The sequence below is a fragment of the Aotus nancymaae genome, unplaced genomic scaffold (assembly GCF_030222135.1).
Source record: "Aotus nancymaae isolate 86718 unplaced genomic scaffold, 86718_ANA_hifiasm-v0.15.2.pri h1tg000046l, whole genome shotgun sequence".
NCBI classification, from domain to species: Eukaryota; Metazoa; Chordata; class Mammalia; order Primates; family Aotidae; genus Aotus; species Aotus nancymaae.
Genome location: NW_026988460.1, coordinates 25971914 through 25996187, shown reverse-complemented (window position 1 = coordinate 25996187; position 24274 = coordinate 25971914). Strand labels below are relative to the sequence as shown.

Here is a 24274-nt window from a genome sequence, read left to right as displayed (position 1 = left end):
GGCTGGAGTGCAGTGGCACGATCTCAGCTCACTTCAACCTCCGCCTCCCAGGTTCAAACAATTCTCCTGCCTCAGCCTCCTGAGTAGCTTGGACTACAGGTGTACACCACCATACCCAGCTAATTTTTGTATTTTTAGTAGAGATGGGGTTTCACCATGTTGGCCAGGATGGACTTGATCTCCTGACCTCGTGATCGGCCTGCCTCGGCCTCCCAAAGTGCTGGGATTACAGGCATGAGCCATTGCGCCCGGCCTCTAGTTCTTTTAATTGTGATTTTAGGGTGTCGATTTTAGATCTTTCCTGCTTTCTCTTGTGGGCATTTAGTGCTATAAATTTCCCTCTACACACTGCTTTAATTGTGTCCCAGAGATTCTGGTACATTGTATCTTTGCTCTCATTAGTTTCAAAGAACATATTTATTTCTGCCTTAATTTCATTATTTACCCAGTAGTCATTCAGGAAGAGGTTGTTCAGTTTCCACGTAGTTGTGCGGTTTTGCGTTTAAGAAACTCACTCAAATCCTGAGTTCTAATTTGATTGCACAGTGGTCTGAGAGACTGTTATGATTTCCATTCTTTTGCATTTGCTGAGAAGTGTTTAGACTAAAGTACGATGTGGTGCTGAGAAGAATGTATATTCTGTTGATTTGGGGTGGAGAGTTCTGTAGATGTCTATTAGGTCCGCTTGGTCCAGAGCTGAATTCAAGTCCTGGATATCCTTGTTAATTTTCTTTTCTTTTCTTTTCTTTTTTGAGATGGAGTCTTGCTCTTGTCGCCCAGGCTGGAGTGCAATGGCACAATTTTGGCTCACTGCAACCTCTGCCTCCCAGGTTCAAGTGATTCTCCTGCCTCAGCCTCCCAAGTAGCTGGGATTACAGATGCTCACCACCAGGCTAATTTTTGTATTTTTAGTAGAGACGAGGTTTCACCACGTTGGCCAGGCTGGTCTCGAACTCCTGACCTCGTGATCTGCCCGCCTTGGCCTCCCAAAGTGCTGGGATTACAGGCGTGAGCTACTGCACCTGGCCATCCTTGTTAATTTTCTATCTCATTGATCTGTCTAATATTGATAGTGGGGTGTTAAAGTCTTCCACTATTATTGTGTGGAAGTCTAAGTCTCTTTGTAGGTCCTAAGAACTTGCTTTATGAATCTGAGTGCTCTAAATATTGGGTGCCTACATATTTAGGATAGTTAGTTCTTCTTGTTACATTGATCCCTTTACCATTATGTAATACCTTTGTCTCTTTTGATCTTCGTTGGTTTAAAGTCCATTTTATCAGAGACTAGGATTGCTACTCTGCTTTTTTTCTTTTGCTCTCCATTTGCTTGGTAAATATTCCCCCATCCCTTTATTTTGAGCCTGTGTGTCTTTGCACATGAGATGGGTCACCTAAATACAGCACACCAATGGGTCTTGACTCATTATCCAATTTGCCAGTCTGCATCTTTAATTGGGGCATTTAGCCCATTTACATTTAAGGTTAATATTGTTACATGTGAATTTGATCCTGTCATTATGATGCCAGCTGGTTATTTTGCCCATTAGTTAATGCAGTTTCTTCATAGCATTGATGGTCTTTACAATTTGGTATATTTTTGCAGTGGCTGGTACCAGTTGCTCCTTTCCATGTTTAGTGCTTTCTTCAGGAACTCTTGTAAGACAGGACTGGTGGTGACAAAATCTCTCAGCATTTGCTTGTCTGTAAAGGATTTTATTTCTCCTTCACTTATGAAGCTTAGTTTGGATATGAAATTATGGGTTGAAAATTCTTTTAAGAATGTTGAATATTGGCCCCCACTCTCTTCTGGCTTGTAGGGTTTCTGCAGAGAGATCTGCTGTTAGTCTGATGGGCTTCCCTTTGTGGGTAACCTGACCTTTCTCTCTGGCTGCCCTTAACATTTTTTCCTTCATTTCAACCTTGGTGAATCTGATAGTTATGTGTCCTGGGGTTGCTCTTCTCAAGGAGTATCTTTGTGGTGTTCTCTGTATTTCTTGAATTTGAATGTTGGCCTGCCTTGCTAGGTTGGGAAAGTTCTCCTGGATAGTATCCTGAAGAGTGTTTTCCAACTTGGTTCCGTTCTCCCTGTCACTTTCAGGTATACCAGTCAAATGCAGATTTGGTCTTTTCATATAGTCCCATATTTCTTGCAGGCTTTGTTCGTTTCTTTTCTCTCTTTTTTTCTCTAATCTTGTCTTCTTGCTTTATTTCATTGAGTTGATCTTCAATCTCTGATATCCTTACTTCCACTTGATTGATTCAGCTATTGATACCTGTGTATGCTTCATGAAGTTCTCATGCTGTGTTTTTCAGGTCATTTATGTTCTTCTCTAAACTGGTTATTCTAGTTAGCAATTCATCCAAACACCTCTATGCAAATAATTAGAAAATCTAGAAGAAATGGATAAATTCCTGGACACATACACCCTCCCAAGACTAAACCAGGAAGAAGTCAAATCCCTGAATAGACCAATAACAAGTTCTGAAATTGAGGCAGTAATTAATAGTCTACCAAACAAAAAAGTCCAGGACCAGAAGAATTCACATCTGAATTCTACCAGAGGTACAAAGAGAAAGAGGTAGTCCTTCCTAACTCATTTTATGAGGCCAGCATCATTCTATACCAAAACCTGGCAGAGACACAGCAAAAAAAGAAAATTTCAGGCCAATATCCCTGATGAACACAGATGCAAAAATCCTCAATAAAATACTGGCAAATCAAATCCAGCAGCACATCAAAAAGCTTATCCACCACGATCAAGTCGACTTCATCCCTGGGATGCAAGGTTGGTTCAACATATGCAAACCAATAAACTTAATCCATCACATAAACAGAACCAATGACAAAAACCACAATTATCTCAACACATGCAGAAAAGGCCTTCAACAAAATTCAAGAGCCCTTCATGCTAAAAACTCTCAACAAACTAGGTATTGACGGAATGTTATCTCAAAATAGTAAGAGCTATTTTTATGACAAACCCACAGCCACTATCATACTGAATGGGCAAAAACTGGAAGCATTCCCTTTGAAAACCAGCACAAGACAAGGATGCGCTCTCTCACCACTCCTATTCAAAATAGTATGGGAAGTTCTGGCCAGGGCAATCAGGCAAGAGAAATAAATAAAGAATATTTAATTAAGAAAAGAGGAAGTCAAATTGTCTCTGTTTGCAAATGACATGATTGTATATTTAGAAAACCCCATTGTCTCAGCCCAAAAATCTCCTTAAGCTGATAAACAACTTCAGCAAAGTCTCAGGATACAAAATCAATGTGCAAAAATCACGAGCATTCCTATACACCAATAACAGACAGAGAGCCAAATCATGAGTGAACTCCCATTCACAATTGCTACAAAGAGAATAAAATACCTAGGAATACAACTTACAAGGGATATGAAGGACCTCTTCAAGGAGGACTACAAACCACTGCTCAAGGAAATAAGAGAGGACACAATCAAATGGAAAAACTTTCCATGCCCATAGACAGGAAGAATCAATATCGTGAAAATGGACACACTGCCCAATGTAATTTATAGATTCAATGCTATCCCCATCAAGCTACCACTGAATTGTAAAACACTACTTTAAATCTCACATGGAACCAAAAAAGAGCCCACATAGCCAAGACAATCCTAAGCAAAAGAACAAAGTTGGAGGCATCACACTACCTGACTTCAAACTACACTACAAGGCTACAGTAACAAAAACAGCATGGTACTGGTACCAAAACAGACATACAGACCAATGGAACAGAACAGAGGCCTCAAAAATAACACCACACATCTGCAACCATCTGATCTTTCACAAACCTGGCAAAAACAAGCAATGGAAAAAGGATTCCCTATTTAATAAATGGTGTTGGGAAAACTGGCTAGCCATATGCAGAAAGCTGAAACTGGATTCCTTCCTTATACCTTATACAAAAATTAACTCAAGATGGATTAAAGACTTAAATGTAAGACATAAAATCATAAAAACCCTAGAAGAAAACCTAGTCAATACCATTCAGGACATAGGCATGGGCAACGACTTCATGACTAAAACACCAAAAGTAATGGCAACAAAAGCCAAAATAGACAAATGGGATCTAATTAAACTAAAGAGCTTCTGCACAGCAAAAGAAACTATCATCAGAGTGATCAGGCAACCTACAGAATGGGAGAAAATTTTTGCAATCTATCCATCTGACAAAGGGCTAATATCCAGAATCTAAAAGAACTTAAACAATTTTACAAGAAAAAAACAACCCTATCAAAATGTAGGTGAAGGATATGAAATATGAACAGATACTTCTCAAAAGAAGACATTTATGCAGCCAACAAATATGAAAAAAGGCTCATCTTCACTGGTCATTAGAGAAACACAAGTCAAAACCACATTGAGATACCACCTCACGCCAGTTAGAATAGCAATCATTAAAAAGTCAGGAAACAACAGATTCTAGAGAGGATGTGGAGAAATAGAAATGCTTTTCACTGTTGGTGGTAGTGTAAATTAGTTCAACCATTGTGGAAGACAGTGCAGCAATTCCTCAAAGATCTAGAATTAGAAATACCATTTGACCCAGCAATCCCATTACTGGGTATATACCCAAAGGATTATAAATCATTCTACTATAAAGACACATGCACATGTATGTTTACTGCAGCACTGTTTACAGTAGTAAAGACTTGGAACCAGCCTAAATGCCCATCAATAATAGACTGGATAAAGAAAATATAGCACATATACACCATGGAATACTATGCAACCACAAAAAAAGAATGAGTCATGTCCTTTGCAGGACATGGATGAAGCTGGAAACCACTATTCTCAGTAAACTAACATAAGAACAGAAAACCAAACACTGCATGTTTTCACTCATAAGTGAGAGCTGAACAATGAGAACACTTGGACACAGGGAGGGGAATATCACACGCCAGAGCCTGTTGGGGAGTAGGGGCCTAGGGGAGGGATAGCATTGGGAGAAATACCTAATGTAGATGACAAGTTGATGGGTGCAGCAAACCACCATGGCACGTGTATACCTATGTAACAAGCCTGCATGTTCTGCACATGTACCCCAGAACTTAAAGTATAATTTAAAAAAATAAAATTGACCATCTTAAAGTATACCATTCAGTGGCATTAAGTACGTTCCCAGTGTTTCACAACCACCTCTATCTAGTTCCAAAATATTTTCATCATCTTAAATAAAACCCCAAAAATATTAAAAAAAAAAAAAAAGAAAAAAGAAATCAGAAAATCTTAAGAGCTGGGAGGAACAAGAGAGATCATGTAGTCTAAACTCTTGCAGGAACACCTTCCATAATATTGCCAATCATCCAGCCCATACTTGACTATCTTTAATGACAGAGACCTCACAATTTAGTCTACTTCATTTTGGTACAGATATTATGTTAGACAGGTCTTCTCCTTAATGGAATAACATCCACCTCTGCAGTAGATTCTGCCTACTGTCTGTTCTCTGGAGCAATATAAATATGGAGTCTACTTATTTAAAACAACTTCTCAGTATATTTAGATAGTTACATTTCCAAGTATTATCTTCAGTAGCAAAATCCTAATTCTTCATAGACTGCTGATTGTAAAATGATTCCAACTAAAGTCTTTAGAGAAAAATTTTAAAATATTTGTTAAAAATTTAATTACATCTACCTCTTCTTCAGAGCACCAGTATTCACTGCAGCATTATTTGTAACATCAAAAGTGCTAGACACAGTTGTCAATCCAATAGCCATCTCTCTCTTCTTCCTTATTAACCAGAACTCACATTTTGTTCAAGATAGTAATGACTGGTTTCAGGTAATATAGCTATTATATTCTCTTTCCTAGACACACTTGGGGTCAGGGGTAGCAATACAACTCCCAATGAAATGTAAGGAGACATTACATAGGGAAGTGCACTCAAAAGCATGGTCTGCTGACCCCATAGCATCAGCATTACATGGGAGCTTAACAGAGATACAAATTCTCAGGCCCTACTCCAAACCTATGGATTTCAGAATCTCTGGAAGTAGATTCCACAAATATGCAATATGAACTGTATTTTAACCAGCTCCCCAAGCAATTCTATGTAGACCAAAGTTCACAAAGCACTGTTTAGGAGACTTCTGGGATTTTTTTTCTTCCCATGTAAAATGGCAGCACCTTCCCAGTAAAAAAAAAAAAAAAAAAAAAAATGTTTTTGAATGCAGTTGGTTGTGCTGCTTGGAGCTGAGGCAGCCATGCTGCAACCACAGGGTGACACAGGGAGGCTGAAAAGCCAACATAATGAGGCAAACAAAGGTGAGGGGAAAAAAATCTGAGTCCTAAATATTGCTGGGCTACTGAACTAGTGCTGAATTACCTATCTCCTTGCTTTTGTTTATATAAGACAATTAAATGTTTTTACAGCTCAAGTCACTGTTAGATTTTTTTTTTAAATTATTATTTCCATAATTTACAACTGAATGTATCCTAATGATATACATTTTGTCTACCCATGGAAATTTTTTTTTTTTTTTTTGAGACAGAGTCTTGCTGTTGTCCAGGCTGGAGAGCAGTGGTGCAATCTTGGCTCACTGAAATCTCAGCCTCCCAGGTTCAAGCAATTCTCCTACCTCAGCTTCCTGAGCAGCTGAGATTACAGGCGCCCACCACCACGCCCAGCTAATTTTTATATTTTTAGTAGAGACAGGGTTTTGCCATGTTGGCCAGGCTGGTCTTGAACTCCCGACCTCAGGTGATCTGTCTGCCTCAGCCTCCCAAAGTGCTAGGATTACAAGGGTGAGAACCACCGTACCTGGCCTTTCCTTGGAAATTAATGGAGCTTTAATTCTAGTGGAAATGACACAGCAGATTAGGGACAAGACTTGTTAGTGGTCTCAAGACTAACACTGGTTATCTTAATGCAGTGTGGGCATATGGAAAACCCAAAAGAAATAAAATCACAGGAAATACATAACATGGAACAGTATACAGCTGAAAAAAACTGACACAAGTTGGCCAAGTGCAGTGGCTTACACCTATAATCCCACCATGGGAGGCACAGATGGGAGAACTGCTTAAGGCCAGGAGTTTGAGATCAACCTGGGCAACCCAGCAACCTGTCTCTATGAAAAATTTTTAAAATTACTCAGGCGTGGTGGTGCATGCCTGTAGTCCCAGCTACTTGGGAGGCTAAGAGGATCCCTTGGGCCCAGGAAGCCGAGGCTGCAGTTAGCTATGATCACACACACCACTGCACTCCAGCATAGGTGACAGAGTGACACCATGTCTCTAAAAAATAAAAATAAAAAATAAGTTTAAAAATACTGTTTTTCAATGACACAAGCTTATAAGTAACATAAGGTTAATCCCTGGTCCAAAATGCTTGGAACCAGAAGGGGTTTAGATTTCAGATTTTTTACATTTTAAAATATTTGCATTATACATACCAGGTGAACATCCCAAATCCAAGCAGCATTTCCTTTGAGTGTTATGTTGGCACCCAAAAGGTTGCAGATTTTGGATTTTCAAATTTGGGATCCTCACCCTATATTTTATGAGGAAAAAAAAAAAAGCAAGGTATAGATTTGCTTGAACAACAGACCTCTATTTGAGTTTTTTATAAATATATATGTACATATATACACACATATGTACATAAAATATCTGGAAGGAGACACAAAAAGAGGTAAAAATGATTGTTTCTAAGGAGGAGAACTGAGGACCAGGAATCGGGGATTAAAGTGAGACTTTCATTAGTGTTTTTTCAACATCTGTATATTCCCATTCAAAATGAGTTTAAAATAAAAATTTAAAAAGTTTCTTTTAGATTCATATTACACATAATTCTAAAAGTGGGTCAAAGCTAGTATTTCAACAAAGTACCTAAAAATTATTGTTTGACTACCAGCACCTGGCATAATGCCTTGCCTATAATAGATTCTCTAATGTCTTCTGACTCAATTTACTATGGAATCAATTCCACCAGCTGCCATTTATGGCATCTAAGAATCTAAAAAATAAAGGCTAGAACTGAGCACAGTGGTTCACACCTGTAATCCCAGCACTTTGAGAAGCTGAGGCGGGAGGACTGCTTGAGCCCAGGAGTTCAAGACCAGTCTTGTCAACACAGCAACACCTTATCTCTACAAAACACAAAATAAATTAAAAATAAATAAATAAAACGTAGAGGGCAGGTGCAGTGGCTCATGTCCATAATCCCAACACTTTGCAAGGCTGAGGTGGGAGGACTGCTTGAGCCTGGGCAACATACCAAGACCCCCATCTCTACAAAAAATACAAAAATTAGCTGGGTATGGTGGTGCACACCTGTAGTCCTAGGTACTTGGGAGGCTAAGTTGGGACAATCGCTTGGGCCCAGGAGTTTGAAGCTGCAGTGAGCTATGACTGCACAACTGTGATCCAGCTGAGCAACAGAGTAAGGCTCTATCTCTAAAAAAAGAAAAACAAATAAGAAAAATAAAAAGTAGAAAACAAACTTCATATATATGAAGTTTCCTTTGAGTGTTATGTTACTTTTCTCTTAATAATCAAAGTCTGTCAGATAATTGCTTACCTCTGTTTTCCTTATTCTCCACAGTATTTGAGTACTGTCTTAAGTTGTCAGAAAGGAAAATCAGCTCACAACAACCTTCTTCAGGTTTTCAATATGCCCACACTGCGTAAGATGACCAATACTAGACGCAGGCATGGTGGTACACCTGTAGTCACAGCTACTCAGGATCTTAGGTAGGAGGATCCCCTGAGCCCAGTAGTTCATCCAGCCTGAGCAATACAGCAAGACTCCATCTCTATTTAAAAAAAAAAAAAAAAAAAAGAAGGGCCAGGCTCCGTCACTCATTCCTGTAATCCCAGCACTGTGGGAGGTCGAAGTGGGTGGATCACCTGAGGTCAGCAGTTTGAGACCAGCCTAGCCAACATGGAGAAACACTGTCTCTACTAAAAATAAAAAATAAAAAATAAAAAAATTAGCCAGCTGTGGTAGCAGATGCCTGTAATCCCAGCTACTGGGGAGACTGAGGCAGGAGAATTGCTTGAACCCCGGAAGCAGAGGTTGCAGTGAGCCAAGATCATAACACTGCACTCCAGCGTGGGCAACAGAACAAGCTCCGTCTCAAAACAAAACAAAAGAAACACAAACAAACAAACAAGATGACCTACACCAATGTGAGACCACTAACAAGTCTTGGCCCCAATCTGCTACTTCATTTCCACTAAAACATAAACTCCATTAGGGTAGAAGCTTTTATCCACTGTATCTTCAACACCTACAACAGAGCCAACAAATATGAAAGTATTCAATCAATTTTTTTTAAATAAATGAAGAAAAAGAGGTCTTCCATAAAAGCCAAGACTAAGTTACATCTAACCACACCCATCCACTTTGGTTATTTATATGCTCGTCTGGCTGAGGATGCCACACAGACTGGATACATTTACTCAAGAACGAATAGGGCTGGGCATGGTGGCTCACGCCTGTAACCCCAGCATTCTGGGAGGCCAAGGCGGGTGAATCACCTGAGGTCAAGAGTGCAAGACCAGCCTGACCAACATGGAGATTAGCCGGGCATGGTAGCACATGCCTGTAATCCCAGCTACTCAGGAGGCTGAGGCAGGAAAATCACTTGAATCCAGAAGGCAGAGGTTGTGGTGGGCCGAGATTGTGCCACTGCACTCCAGCCTAGGCAACAAGGGCAAATTCCATCTCAAAAAAAAAAAAAGAAGAAATAGGAGTGTGAAGAGGTTCTTCTCATAAGCCCCAATGACAGAACAAAGACTATATTTAAAGTGTCTTTCAGCCCTATAACCTAAGAAAGAAGAGTGACTAATGATAATTAGCTCCTAGCCAATCCTTACATTTTTTCTTTTTCATAATAATTGCTAAGGATAATTTTTAAAATCCTGAAGGCATGAATCAAAAATTTAGGGGCCAGGTTTGGTGGCTCATGCCTATAATCTCAGCATTTTCGAAGGCTGAGGCAGGGGGATTGCCTGAAGCCAAGAGTTTGAGACCAGCCTAGGCAACATACAGAGATAACCATCCCTACAGAAAAGTAAATAAATAAAAATTAAAAAAATAAACCCTGAAGATCTCCTCAAATTTCCCAATATTATTTTAAATGAATAATCAAGCCAGTTGTTAATAATATTACTTAAATATTTTAAATCCTCTCCTGCCAAAAACATCTACCTAGAGTTACAGATTTTAATCTAAGTACCCAGTCTCATCAGCATTTAGGAAATGTTTTGCATTTGGAAAGACAACATCTCCAATCAGACTTTAACCCCCAACTGTGCCACTAAAACTACTCTTTATCAAGGTTACCAATAATTGCCACATTGTTAAATCAAATACTTAATTCTCAGCCCTCATCTCAAATACAGTATTTGACACAGCCGATCACTCTCTATTCCTTGAAACACTTTCCTCATTAGATTCCTCTAACCTAGTTTTCATCTTACCTGTCTGGTTACTGCTACTAAGTTGTCTTTGATGTTTCCTTCTCATCTCCCGAACCTCTAAACTCTGGAGTTAATTAAGTTCTTCAACTGTTTCTTACTTCCATCTCTACTCACTTAATTAGAGATCTCATCCAGCTTTCTGGATTTAAATATAATGTTTTAACAATACCCAGAGGTATTATGTCCAGCAGATGCTTCTCTCCTGAATTCCAGATTCATAAACCCAACTGTCTACCCAACAACTCTAAGTCTTAATAGGCATCTTTAATTTACATCTAAAACTGAGCTTCTGTTACTTCTCCTGGGAACTTGTTCCTCTTTCAGTCCTCCATCTCAGTAAATGACAATGGCATCCTTCCAGAAACTCAGTACAAAAACCTTAACTCTTTCCTTTCACAGCACATATCCAATCGGCAAAACTTGCTGACTCTACTTGAAAAATATATCCAGAATCAGACCATGTGTTACTACAGTCATTGCTACTCTCTAGCACAAACCACATTTTCTCTCAACTTGATTACAAGTCTCCAAACTAGTATTTCTGCTTTTGTCCTTGCCCAATCCACCACTATCTACTCAGCAGCCAGAGAAATGAAAATGTCAAAATATAAATCTGATCATGTCACCCCACTGCCCAAATGCTCCAAAAACTTCCTATTTTGCTCAGTGTAAAAGCTAAAGTCCTACAAAGACCACCAACAACAGCAGTAGCACCTGGGAGCTTATTAGTAATAGGCTCTTATCCCAGACCTATGAGACTAGAATCTGAATTTTAATAAGAACCAAGGTAATTCATGTGTGCATTAAAGTTTAAAAAGCACTTCCATAAAGCACCACCAAGTAAGGACCCACCCTCACCATTCCTCAGGCAAGCTTCTGTCTCAGGACCTGTACGCTGTGATTCACTATGCCTAGAATGCTCTTCTCATGTATGTGTGTGGCTCACTCCTTTACCTCTTTCAAGCCCTTACTCAAATGTCACCTTCTGTGTGAATCCATCTGTGAACACTCAACCCCTTCCCCTCAATACATTCTATTACTCCTTTCCTTTTACTTTTCTCATTAGAATTTGTCATCATAAATTTAAAAACTGCATTTATGCATTATTTATTTATTTCAGGCCAGGCATAGCGCCTCATGCCTGTAATCCCTGCATTTTGGGAGGCCAAGGTAAAAGGATCACTGCGCTTAAGAGTTCAAGACCAGCATGGGCAACATAGTGAAACCCCCATCTGTACAAAATATAAAAATATTAGCTCGTCACAGTGGCATACACCTGCAGTCCCAGCTACTTGGGACACTGACATAGGGGGACTGTTTGTGCCCAGGAGTGTGAGATTGCTGTGAGCTATGACTGCACCCTTGCACTCCAGCCTGGGCTACAGAGCGAGACATTGTCTCAAAAAAAAAACCAAAAAGTTTTCAGAGAGAAAAACTGAGTATTCTGAGTGAAAAAAACAGATATACTTAACTATCTATAATGCAATAACAATCCTTTATATTGATAAAAATCTTTCACACAGATTTTCTCTTCTGATTCTCAATAACCCCACAAGCTGTGTAAAGCAAGTAACAGTAAGACCATTTTAAAGGTAAGAAAGCAAACATACTTTAACTCTCAAAGTATGGAATAATGTCAAACCTGGGACTGAAGTCTCAATTTTTAGTTCAAAACTCTACAATATCAATACCTCCTCTTGCCAATGAAACTGAACCAGACTATGAAATTATATAGCCATAATATTATGCTAAGGGTACTAAACTTTCCTAATCTATCCAGTGTCTATGCAGAATGAGAACAAACTCAGTTCACTGAAGTCACAATTTCAATTTGAGAAATAATAATGCAAGCTACAGCTGGGGATGGTGACTCACACCTGCAATTCCAGCACTTTGGGAGGCTGAAGGATCACTTGAGCCCAGGAGTTTGAGACCAGCCTGGGCAATACAGCAAGACTCTGTCTCTATTATAAAAAATAAAACAAAAAAATTTTAGTTTTTAAAAACAGAATTCAAGCTGCTCCCTGTTACTTATAAGTGTAATCCCATGTCTAATAACATGCAGGAAGAATGTAGGAAATGAGCTGTTTCATTACATACATTAAGAAATTTCTTGTTGAGCCACAGTTGCTATAAAAAAAGAGAAAATGAGAGAAAGGAAGACAGAACAAGTAAATGAATGAGAATTGAGTTCTACAGAGGAAAATGCAATTATTTTACACCATTCTGAGTGCCTATGTGATGTGATTTTGCAGAAGAAAAAAAGACATACCTCCTCAAAATCCCAGCAATAGCTTTCCTTTCTTTGCATAGATGAGGATGAATAGTTGTAATCCAAAAGGTTTCCCAAAAAGTTCTTTTTAAAAAAGACATAGAAACAGAAGATCCATATGAAAAAGAGATCCAATCTGGGAGGATGGACACTGTGTCTTCTAAATCTTGTCACCAAGAGCAATTGTTCACTGAGTGTCAGCATCTGAAGAAAGTGCTAACTGTGGATTTGTCTTCTCCAGAGATTAATACCTGCTGGGACAGAGGAGCAAGAAAAGAAAGAACTACTGAATGTAAACGACTGTCTAACAAACAATGACAGGCTGATCATCCCAAGTCTGAAAGGCCAAAACCCAAAATGCTCCAAAATCTGAAAACTTTCTGAGTCCCAACACGATGCTCAAAGGAAACACTCATTGGAGCATTTCAGAGTTTATTCTTTCCAATTAGGGATGCTTAACTGATAAATATAATACAAATATTCCAAAATCTAAAAAATCAGAAATATTTCTGAGGTATATCAGTTCTCAGGCTGCAAAACTTTTTAAATTAACATTAGTGAACAAAAAGTGATCACATGGAGGTAATACCAGTGACCACACCTAGCTGGCACTGAGTTATTAATGACAGCAATAACCAAAAGTACCCTTCAGCAGGTAATCCAGCTCTCTCTCTGATAATAGTAAAGAAAATATTAAAATCTATTTCAAGTTTCTTATAGTAAAATGATGGTCATATCATACAACCATTCATAGATAAATATTTGTCTGCAGTCTGCCAAACAGACCAATTATTCTGGCAACTTACTTAACAAATATTGTGGAACTACTAATGCAGATGTCCACTCTCAGCAGAAAATGTAGAATAATCATGCAAAAAAATACATATGTAGGTTTTGGCAGAGGAACTAAAAGTTAATGTGAAAACAAAGGGATATCAAAGTTAATATGACATATAGAGTGGTTTCCATACCCTTTTTGAGCTAACATACAGAACAAGAAATCTATTATGGCAACAAATTAAGGCAGTATTTATTGATACCTGCTACATCACTGCATTTGTATCAAACCACATATTACAGAATATATATAACAGGTTGAAATGAAATACATTGGATGGAACTAGCAGCAGGCAAGACACAGCAGAAGGAAAGATGAGTGAATGTAAAGACACAGCAATAAAAACTATCCACCCATCACTTTGGGAGGCTAAGGTGGGCGGATCACCTGAATTCGGGAGTTCAAGACCAGCCTGACCAACATGGAAAAACCCCATCTCTACTAAAAATACAAAATTAGCCAGTCATGGTGGCGCGTGCCTGTAATCCTAGCTCCTCAGGAGGCTGAGGCAGGAGAATTGCTTGAACCCGGGAGGCGGAGGTTGCAGTGAGCCAATATTGGGTCACCGAACTCCAGCCTGGGCAACAACAGCAAAACTCTGCCTCAAAAAAAAAAAAAAACTATCCAAAATGAAACACAAAATATAAGACCAAGGGAAAAAAGCAGAGCATCAGTAAGTTATGAGGCAACCTCAAGGAACCTAATAATACATATGTAATTGGAATCCAAGGAGGGATGTGTGACTATTTGGACAAACAATAGCCAAAAAAGTTCCAAATCTGATGAAAAGTATAAACTCACAAATTCAAAGAGCTTAACAAAAAGAGCAAAAAACTCAAAGAAAGCTAAAACTCCACCAAGGCACAACATAATCAAATTCCTTGAAACCAGACATAAGGAAAAATCGTAAAAGGAGCCAGAGGAATATGGAATGGGAGAAAATATTTACAGATCACCTATCATCCAGAATATACAAAGAACTCTTAAAACTCAACAAAAATAGGCCAGGCACAGTAGCTCACATCTGTAATCTGAGACGGGTGGATCATGAGGTCAGGAGTTCGAGACCAGCCTGACCATCACGGTGAAACCCCATCTCTACTAAAAATACAAAAATTAACTGGGCATGGTGGCACGCGCCTGTAATCCCAGCTACTCAGGAGGCTGACACAGAAGAATCACTTAAACCCGAGAGGCGGAAGTTGCAGTGAGCTGAGATCGCGCTACTGCACTCCAGCCTGGGCAACAAAGCAAGACTCCTTCCCAAAACAACAAACGAAAAAAAACTCAACAAAAACAAAAAACCTGATAAAAATGGGCAAAGGATATTTCTCCAAAGGAGATACACGAATGGCCAATAAACACATAAAAAGATGCTCAGTATCATAAATCATTAGGGAAATGCAAATCAAAACTACAATGAGATACCACTCACACACATTAGGATACTGACAATCAGAAAGAAAAAAAAAAAAACAAGTGCTGACAAGGAGAAAGTGGAAATCTTGTGCACTGTTGATAGGAATGTATAATGGTAAAACCGCTGTGGAAAACAGTAAGGAGTACCTCAAAAAATTAAAAATAGAATTACCATATAATTCAGCAATTCCATTTCTGGGTTTATAGCAAAAAGATTTAAAGCAGGGTCTGTAAGAGATATCTGTAGTCATATTCACAGAAGTATTATTCACAATAGCCAAAAAGTGAAAGCAACCCAAATGTCATATATGTCCATCAACAGATGCATGGATAAGTAAAATGTGGTATACAATATACAATGAAATATTAAGCAGTCTTAAAAAAGAAGAACATTCTGAAAAATACTACAACATGGATGAACCTTCAGGACATTATATTAAGTGAAAGAAGACAGTCACAAAAAGACAAGTACTGTACGATTCCACTTATATGAGGAACCTAGAGTAGTCAAATTCACAGACAGTAGAACAGTGGCTTCCACAGGCCAAGGGAAGGGTCTGCGGAGTTAGTGTTTAACAGAGTTTCAGTTTGGAAGATGAAAGGAGTACTGGAGATGGATGATGGTGATGGTTGTACAACATTATGAATGTATTAATATCAGTGAACCATACACTTAAAAATGGTTAAAATCGGCCAGGCACGGTGGCTCACACCTGTAATCCCAGCACTTTGGGAGCCCAAGGTGGGTGGATTACCTCAGGTCAGGAGTTAGAGACCAGCCTGGCCAACATGATGAAATCCCATCTCTACTAAAAATATGGAAATACGGGGAAAAAAAAAATAGCCAGGTGTGTGATAGCACATGCCTGTAATCCCAGCTAATCAAGACGCTGAGTTGGGAGAACCACTTGAAACTGGGAGGCAGAGGTTGCAGTGAGCCAAGATCGCATGACACTGCACTCTGCCCTGGGCGACAGAGCAAGACTCTAAATTAATTAATTAATTTAAAAAATGGTTAAAATGGGCCAGGTGTGTTGGCTCATGCCTGCAATGCCAGCGCTTTGGAAGACCAATGGGGGAGGATTGCTTGAGCCCAGGAGTTCGAGATCAGGCTGGGCAACACAGTGAGACCCCATTTCTACAAAAAAGAAATGTAAAAATTTGCCAGGAATGGTGACAGGCACCTGTGGGCCCAGCTATTTAGGAGGCTGAGGTGGAAGGATGGCTTGAACCTAGGAGGTCAAGGCTGTAGTAAGCCATGTTCATGCAACTGCACTCCAGCCTGGGTGACAGAGTGAGACCCTTCTCAAAAACAAACAAACAAAAAATGGTTAAAATGATAAATGTTTAATTATGTGCATTCCACTACAATAAAAAATAAGTTTTTGGGCTGGGCGTGGTGGCTCATGCTTGTAATCCCAACACTTTGGGAAACCAAGAGGGATGAATCACTTGAGGCCAGGAGTTCAAGATGAGCCTGGCCAACATGGTGAAACCTTGTCTCTATTTTAATTTTTTCTAGAAATAAAAAAATTAAATTAAAAAAAGAAAAAATATATTTTTGAAGGAAAAATAAAAGCAGCCAGAAGGAAACAATCACATATTACATACAGAAAAATAAACCCAATGAAAGCAGATTTCTCATTGGAAACAATGCAGGCGAGAAGATCGTGAAACAGCATCATAAAGAAAATGTCAACAGTAATTCCATATCCTATGAAAACAGTTCCTAAAACTAAAAACAAATTAAAGACTTCTTCAGATATCCAAACAATAATAAAAGGATTATCAGCAAATGTGCACTACAACAAAGATTAGTCCTTGAATCAGAAGAAAAATACCATGTAGAAATCTAGAACTATACAAAAGAACCAAGAGCCCCCAAAAAGGTAAAATATATGAATAAACAAAATATTCATACATACTGGACAAAGACTCTTATTATAGTGTGAGCAGACTCACTTACATTATTAAAGTAAATTAAAAAGCACTATCAAGAATTTTCAGGCTGGGCATGGTGGCTCACACCTGTAATCCCAGTACTTTGGGAGGCTGAGGCGGGAGAATCACTTGAGCCCAGGAGTTGAAGACCAGCCTGGGAAACACAGTGAGACACCATTTCTACAAAATAAAATTAAAATGAATTTATACATATCTTCCAACATGCTTGTCTTCCAAAAACCTCCAAGTACCCTAATTATTAGAACTCAGTTCCCATTACACTTTCCTATAAATCAGTCAATATTATTTCTTCTTTATAAAATGAAGTTCTAAAGTACAAGCTATTTGTCTGGCAAAAGAGTCTTTTGAAGAAATAAAATCAAAACTAAAATCTTGTTTTCAGCTCAGTATTCTACTACACAAACAGTGGTTTTCAAACCCTTTGAAGGGCTTGCCTACAGAGAAATTTCTTGAGATAAAAAACAATAGGTGGTCAATATGTAATTTATCTATTTTTTCACTGTCTCAATGGAACCCGAAAGTCATTTACAAATAAAGTACAGCAGGCTGGGTGTAGTGGCTCATACCTATAATTCTAGCACTTTGGGAGGCCGAGGCAGGCAGATCGCTTGAGCTGAGGATTCAAAACCAGCCTGGGCAACATGGCAAAACCCCATCTCTACAAAAAATGCAAAAATTAGCCGGACATGGTGACACAGGCCTGTAGTCTCAGCTACTCAAGGGGCTGAGGCAGAAGGATCGCTTGAACCAAGGAGGTCCATGCTACAGTGAGCTTTGATCGCACCAAGGCACTCCAGCCTGGGCCACAAAGTGAGATCCTGCTTTAAAATAAATAAATAAATAAGCTACAGCAAAGAATGGTCCTTGCTTTCAAGAAATCTGAAAAACAAGAAGAGGTTTCAATGAATTGGTCACACTGCCCCAAACTGGCAAAAGAAGAAAACTTCTGCCAAGTCTTCCTGAGGAAAATGAATTTGTCAAAGCAATAGCTGCAAAACAAAGCTCTGGGGTCAGGTGCTAAAGTAGGAAAAGGATCACCTGAGGTCAGGAGTTCAAGACCGGCCTGGCCAACATGGTGAAACCCTGTCTCTACAAAAATACAAAAATTAGCCAGGCATGATGGCGGGTGCCTGTAATCCCAGCTACTCGGGAGGCTGAGGTGGGAGGATTGCTTGAACCCAGGAGGCAGAGGTTGCAGTAAGCCAAGATCATCCCATTGCACTCCAGCTTGAGTGACAGAGCAAGACTCCGTCTCGAAAAACAAGAAAAAGGGAAAACAATATTTGATGCTATTCTATTATAGTTTAAACCTGAGGGAATGTAGCTAGTAAGAAGAAAATCTCGGCCAGGCACAGTGGCTCACGCCTGTAATCCCAGCACTTTGGGAGGCCAAGGCAGGTGGATCACGAGGTCAGAAATACAAGAGCTGCCTGGCCAAGATGGTGAAACCCTATCTCTACTAAAAATACAAAATATGTGATTCCATTTATGTGAAATGTTTAGAATAGGCAAACCCATAGGACAAAAATCAGACTGTGGTTGCCAGAGAACAAAGAGAGGGACTATTTAATAGGTATGGGGTTTCTTTTTGGGGTGATGAAAATGTTCTATAGTTTGACCGCGGTGGTGGTTGCATATGTTATACTGTGAATTAACTAAAAGTCACTGAACTGTACATTTAAAATGGTTAACTACATATTGCAGATCATAAATTGTATGTTAATTTTACCTCAAGGAAAAAAAATACTTCTGAATGTTATTTGCACCTGTATCTTCCACTACTTAACAAAATACTGCGAGCATTAAAAAAGAGATCACTCAAAAACACTTTTTAAGATACAATATATTGGTATTCTAAAAAAGGCAAAACTATAGAGACAGTAAAAAGATCAGTGAGGTTGCCAGAGGCTGGTGTAAGGGAATTAAATAAGTGAGAGACAAACTTTCTAGAACTGTGGAACTAATTTGTATGATACTGTAACATTAAACATAAAATACTAGAAGTCCGTCGAAACCCACAGAAATTTAAAGCACAAAGAATAAACTTTAATGTATACAAATTCATAATTAGGAGATAAAGGTATCTCAGCAAAAAAAAAAAAAAAAGCAGAATGTGACAAAATCTAAATCTATTACAAATATATGAGACGATTTTGGGGAGTAGGGAAAGGTGCTAACCTAAAAAACACTGGGAATGAGTGCTGTCTATAAAACTAAAGGCAAAAAGAACTATCCATAAGTTCTAGTTGATACACTAGTTTCCCACAGGCATACAGTTCTGAAACCACAATATGTGTATGCTGGAATTGAAGAACTAAGTAATGAATGAATGAATGAATGAATGGCTGAGCATGGTGGCTCATGCCTACAAACCCACCACTTTTGGAGGCCAAGGCAAGGAGGATCACTTGAGACCAGGAGTTCAAGACCAGCCTAGGCAACATATGAGACTCTGTCTCTATCTTTAAAAAAAGAAAGAAATGAAAACATTTAGCTCTGAAAAGTGAAGCCTTTAATAGGAGACATAATAGCTGTGCCCAAATACTTTAAGGGTCATGTGGCAGAACCAATAGAGTTATATCATATACCCATTTAACTTACAAGCCAACTTCTGACAAAATGTGACAAATGCTCAAGGACAAAGAAAGTGACAGCTGTTCAGTAGAGCCACAACAGGAAATGCCAGTAAGGAAAGACAGGAAGCAGGTGGCTAAGTTCTCTATAGCTTCTCAAAGGACAGTATGTATGTGGGCCCAAAGAAGTAAAAATCAGACTCTAATTCTACAAATGTTTATTGACTATCTTAGGTGCTGGGCTCTTTCAAATACATTATCATGTTTAATATTCACAACACATCTATGAGCACATATTAATGTAATAGCAGCTGAATATAAAAACAAAATTAAATCCTGCATGGAAATAGGAACATATCAAAATTCTACACCATCCCCCACTCTGATAGGGCTTCCACAGTTTTAAAAAGCAAAATAGTCTGAAAGTCCAGATATCTATATAACAATTTATTTCCCCTTGCTTTTTCCTTCAGTCAAGCTCTGTGGCTCTCAGCCTTTAATATTCGTAAGAATTTTATATACACAAAAACATGCATATCATACTTTTTGAGCAATTTATGGAATTTTCAAGCAGAGTTCTCATCTTATGTGATTTCTGCCTCATGCACTAACTTTCGGACCTAACCACAGGATAAGGTGCAAGTCCACTGCAATCTTACTCCATGGGTATTATAAGGCAGGATCAGGAAGAGGAGATAGAAAGGTACCATTCTATCACAATATGAAGAAGAACATTCTAACAATTCTAACAAGGACACAAAGATTAGAATGACATGCTATGTGGGGAAGTTCAAGGCTGGAAAACAAAAGCAGCTCATCTGTACCTGCAGACCTCTGCACTCACTGTTTCATTTACCAGGAAAGCACTTCCATTTTTCAGGTCCCAACTCAAATATCTTCTACTTAGTGATGTCTCCTCTCACTAAATAACCCTCCACCCACCTCTCAATCATTCACTTGTCACATCAGCTTGTTTTATTTTCTTCATAATTCATATTAAGGGTCAGCAAACTTTTTCTATAAAAGACTAGATTATAATCTATAGGCCAAATCCACCTTGCCCCTTGTTTTCTATGGCTAAGAATGGTTTTAAATGTTTAAATGGTTGGGGGAAAATATTTTTTAAAACTCATAATATTCTGTGATATGTGAAAATTTTATGAAATTCAAATTTCAGTGTCCCAGGTTTAACTAGAACATAAACATGTTTGTTCACGTACTGTCTGTAGCTGCTTTTGTCCTACAATAGAATAGAGTAGTTGCAAAAGAGATCATATGGCCCAAAAAGCCTGATATGTAATATACTTTCTGGTCCTTTACCAAAAGTTTACTAACCACTGATTTATATCATTAATTGAAATGATCCTATTTGCTTGTTTTTTGTATATTCCGCATTCCCGTATATAAAGAATAAAGCTTAATTAGGGAAGAGGCCTTGAGTGTTTTGTCCTGCCACTGTAGCCCACTACTTAGAAAACATACTGGAACAAAGTAAGGGCTCAATAAATATTTGATAAGTAAATTAATGAATGGTCCATAAATGCCCCTCTGAGGAACTTAAACTTAAGCCCTCAGCCATTATAGGCTCTGTAAACTTATGATAGGCAGAAGTACTCTTGCAGGAAACGGGAAATATTCTACTTTAAAGAATTTAAAGTAACAGTGGGGTTCTTCACCAAATTGTACAGGTCTTTCTGTGCTCATAAAAGAGTCTCTCAACTACTGCAAGGTGTCACAACATTGTCAGCGATCTGTGCTTCTGTTTAAGATGCAAATGCTCTGAGAACTCTCATTCCTATACACAGTACACAGCACCAAGACCATATCGAATCTTAATCAATGCTCATAACAGATCTACATCATATGCTAATGAAGTTTTAACGTCTAAATTTTTCCTATGATGCTGATTAGCAATCTATAAGCAGCTCAAAACTCTTTATAAATTAAAAGGTTACCACCCACAGACCAGAAGCAGCTTTTTAATCTTTCTACACTAGCCAGAGTGTGGGTGTGTGATTTCAAAAAAACAAAAGCAAGCCAACTCTGTTGGTAGAGGACAAGGTATTGTTAAGTTAAAATCCCATCTATAAGCATCATTTTGTCATATGACACTAGTAAAACTACCACCTACTCACAATTTGAGTGTCAATCTTCTAATAAACAGAGAAAAAAATGCATGTACCTCCTGGAACAAATCAAGGTTTTGTTTTATTTTAAAGCAGCTATCTGAGATTTAAGCCCTATATATTTTTTTTTAACAGAATAAGCTAATTTAGGAATTCAGATCTTTTATAGAGATGCTTATGGTACAGGTACCTGATGGCTAGGCTCTACCAAGACTAACGTGCAACGTGTCACAAAAGCAAACGGGTGTTGCGGGGACGGTGTGGGGGTGAGGGGGGTGGGGGGGGGTGATAGCCAACAGCTCAAGTGGGCAGCTTCAAGAAACTCCGCGGCAGATTCACCTGGGGAATCCTCACCAAGAATGTCGTTAAGGGACGAACCAAACCAACCACGGATCAACACTATACCCCTTTGCTGAGGCTGAAAAAGCAGAGATTCGCAAGCTATAAACACATCTCTACCCCTTTAGGGAAGGTGCAACTCGCTGTACCCCTTTCCCCTATCCTACAAGCGTTAATAGAGGGCATCCTGAGGCCAGGCCCGGCCAGTTCCATCTCCCATCCCACCTCCCAACCACCTATTCTCCCCAGTACGCCGGGCTCCCTCCTCGCCTGGAACGACAGCTCAAAACCAAAACAAAAGGTGCAAAACTGGTTTCAGGTGGAAATGGCTGAGTCCTGGTGGCTAACTTCTGGGACGCCATGGCGATCAAGGGCTCCTAAAACCCCAGACCCCGACGGGAGCCGGCTGCTAAACAGTCCCTCCGGCCTTGGCCCGACTTCTCACACGCCCCTCCCTCACTTCGGCCCTGGGATGCTGGGAAGGGGACGAGGCGAGGAGCTGGAGAGGGGAACCCCAGGGTCAAAATGACAGCGTAATGAGCCAGGAAAGGAAAGAGGCCCCGTGGGACGCTGGGGGTCGAGTCCTAGGCCCGGGGCTTCAACCTCGAATGGGGGCAACGGCGGGTCCGAGCCGCGCCAGGCCGCGAGCTGGAGGCCAGGCCTGCGCCGGCTGTGCCGCCGGGCCACGCTCCCTCACGACTGTCCCCACCCACCGCGGAGGGCCGTGAGGGGGCCGCGACCGCCGCCAGCGTCCAGGGCGGGGGCGCTCACTCACCGGCGGGGAGGGGAGGAGCAGCCGGCGTCTCCGCCAGCGCCGTCGCTCGAGCTCAAGCGCCTGCTCCTTCCACTGCGGCCGCCGCGCCCGGTCCATCCCCCACAACCACCCCCCCTCCCGGCCCTCCCCCCGCGCCGCCTGAGCCTCCGCCGCCGCCTCAGTCACTGCCGCTGCCGCCGCCGCCGCCACGGCCTTAGCCCCGGCGCGGGAGCGCGAGCCGGCGGGAGGGAGCGAGAGCGCGCGCGCCCCCTCCGCAGCCGCCACCGCCCACCACCTCCGCCCCCCGGCCGGCGGCGCAGGCGCAAGGGACCAGGCAGACGGGCGCGCGCACGCCGCAGGGGGCGGGGATGGGTTCTGGAAGCCGCGGCCCCGCCTCTAGCCCGCCCACCCACGCGGTTGCTGGGCTGGTTGAGCTGCGTGGTGCGGGTAGTACTGAGCTGCTCCAGGTGAGCTCCTCCTGGCAAAAAGCTGTAGGAACTGAGCCACCCTCGCCCTAGGAACAACACCCCTGAGTAATATGGGGTTTCGTCGGATTTTCTGCCTGCCGCTCTGGATCACACGTTTGTATATCCCTACCTTGAGTCTCAAAGGCCTTCGTTCCACCTGGCAGGCTGCTTGGAAAAGGGCAGACTGTCATTATTTTGCACTAGATATTACCACTGAAGGAATCGTAAGCAGCCACCAGCCCATCTCTTTATAATTCCTGTTTTCTCAATTTATTTTTTCGTTCATGACTTATGTATTGAGGCTTCTTCCGTGTTCAAGTTGCTGAGAGTACCATACAGGGTCAATGGAATCCCTGGCCTAGTGAAGTTTAAGATCTCGTGGAGAAGGAAAACATTCATGGGAGAATCAAACAAAATTAAGTTTTAAGTTAGTAAAAATCCTCTGAGAGGTGTTTGGTACTAAGAGAATCTTTATGAGGGGAATTGAGGTGGGAGGAGTTAGTTGCTCCAAGTGTTGAGGTTTTGGCATGCCCAGAATGGGGAGAGCTAAAGAACATTGAATATCGAGTAGACTTGCGAGTGTGGGAAGAGGTAGGCAAAAACAGATGAGGATTTAGGATTGATTGATTGATTTGAGACGGAGTCTCGCTCTGTCACCCAGGCTGGAGTGCAGTGACGTGATCTCGGCTCACTGCAACCTCCACCTCCCGGGTTCAAGCAATTCTCCTGCCTCAGCCTCCCAAGTGACTGGGATTACAGGCGCGCGCCACCACGCCCAGCTAACTTTTGTATTTTTGGTAGAGACGGGGTTTCTCCATCTTGGCCAGGCTGATCTGGAACTCCTGACCTCCTGGTTCCAGACTCCTGATCTGGCACGCCCACCTCTTCTTCCCAAAGTGCTGGGATTACAGGCATGAGCCACCGCACCGGCCGGATTTGGAACTTTAATCTGAGTGTTTGGGGAAGCCATTCAGATTTTTTCAGCAGGATTGCAGGGGAAGTAACTTGATCATTGTATCTGGTTTGGTTTGGTTTGTTTTTTTGAGACGGAGTCTCGCTCTGTCGCC

The 24274-nt window shown here is 40.6% G+C and overlaps 1 protein-coding gene across 5 annotated transcripts in view; it reads right to left on the bottom strand.

Annotated features, from left to right (window-relative positions):
• The window catches only part of TMCC1 (transmembrane and coiled-coil domain family 1), a 255738-nt gene extending 232889 nt beyond the window's left edge, over positions 1-22849 (bottom strand). For 2 of the 5 annotated variants that reach the window (XM_064362077.1, XM_012472817.3), the window contains exon 1: positions 12730-12818. Coding sequence is in view for 1 of the 5 variants with exons in the window: in XM_064362080.1 (XP_064218150.1) it covers positions 12730-12933 (204 nt within the window). In the remaining 4 variants the exon portion in view is untranslated. Of the gene's footprint in view, positions 1-8550; positions 8786-12729; positions 12981-22761 lie in introns of those variants that run through there. The other 3 variants (XM_064362080.1, XM_012472807.3, XM_064362079.1) reach the window with 3 other exon arrangements.
• Between the last annotated feature and the right edge of the window lie 1425 nt (positions 22850-24274).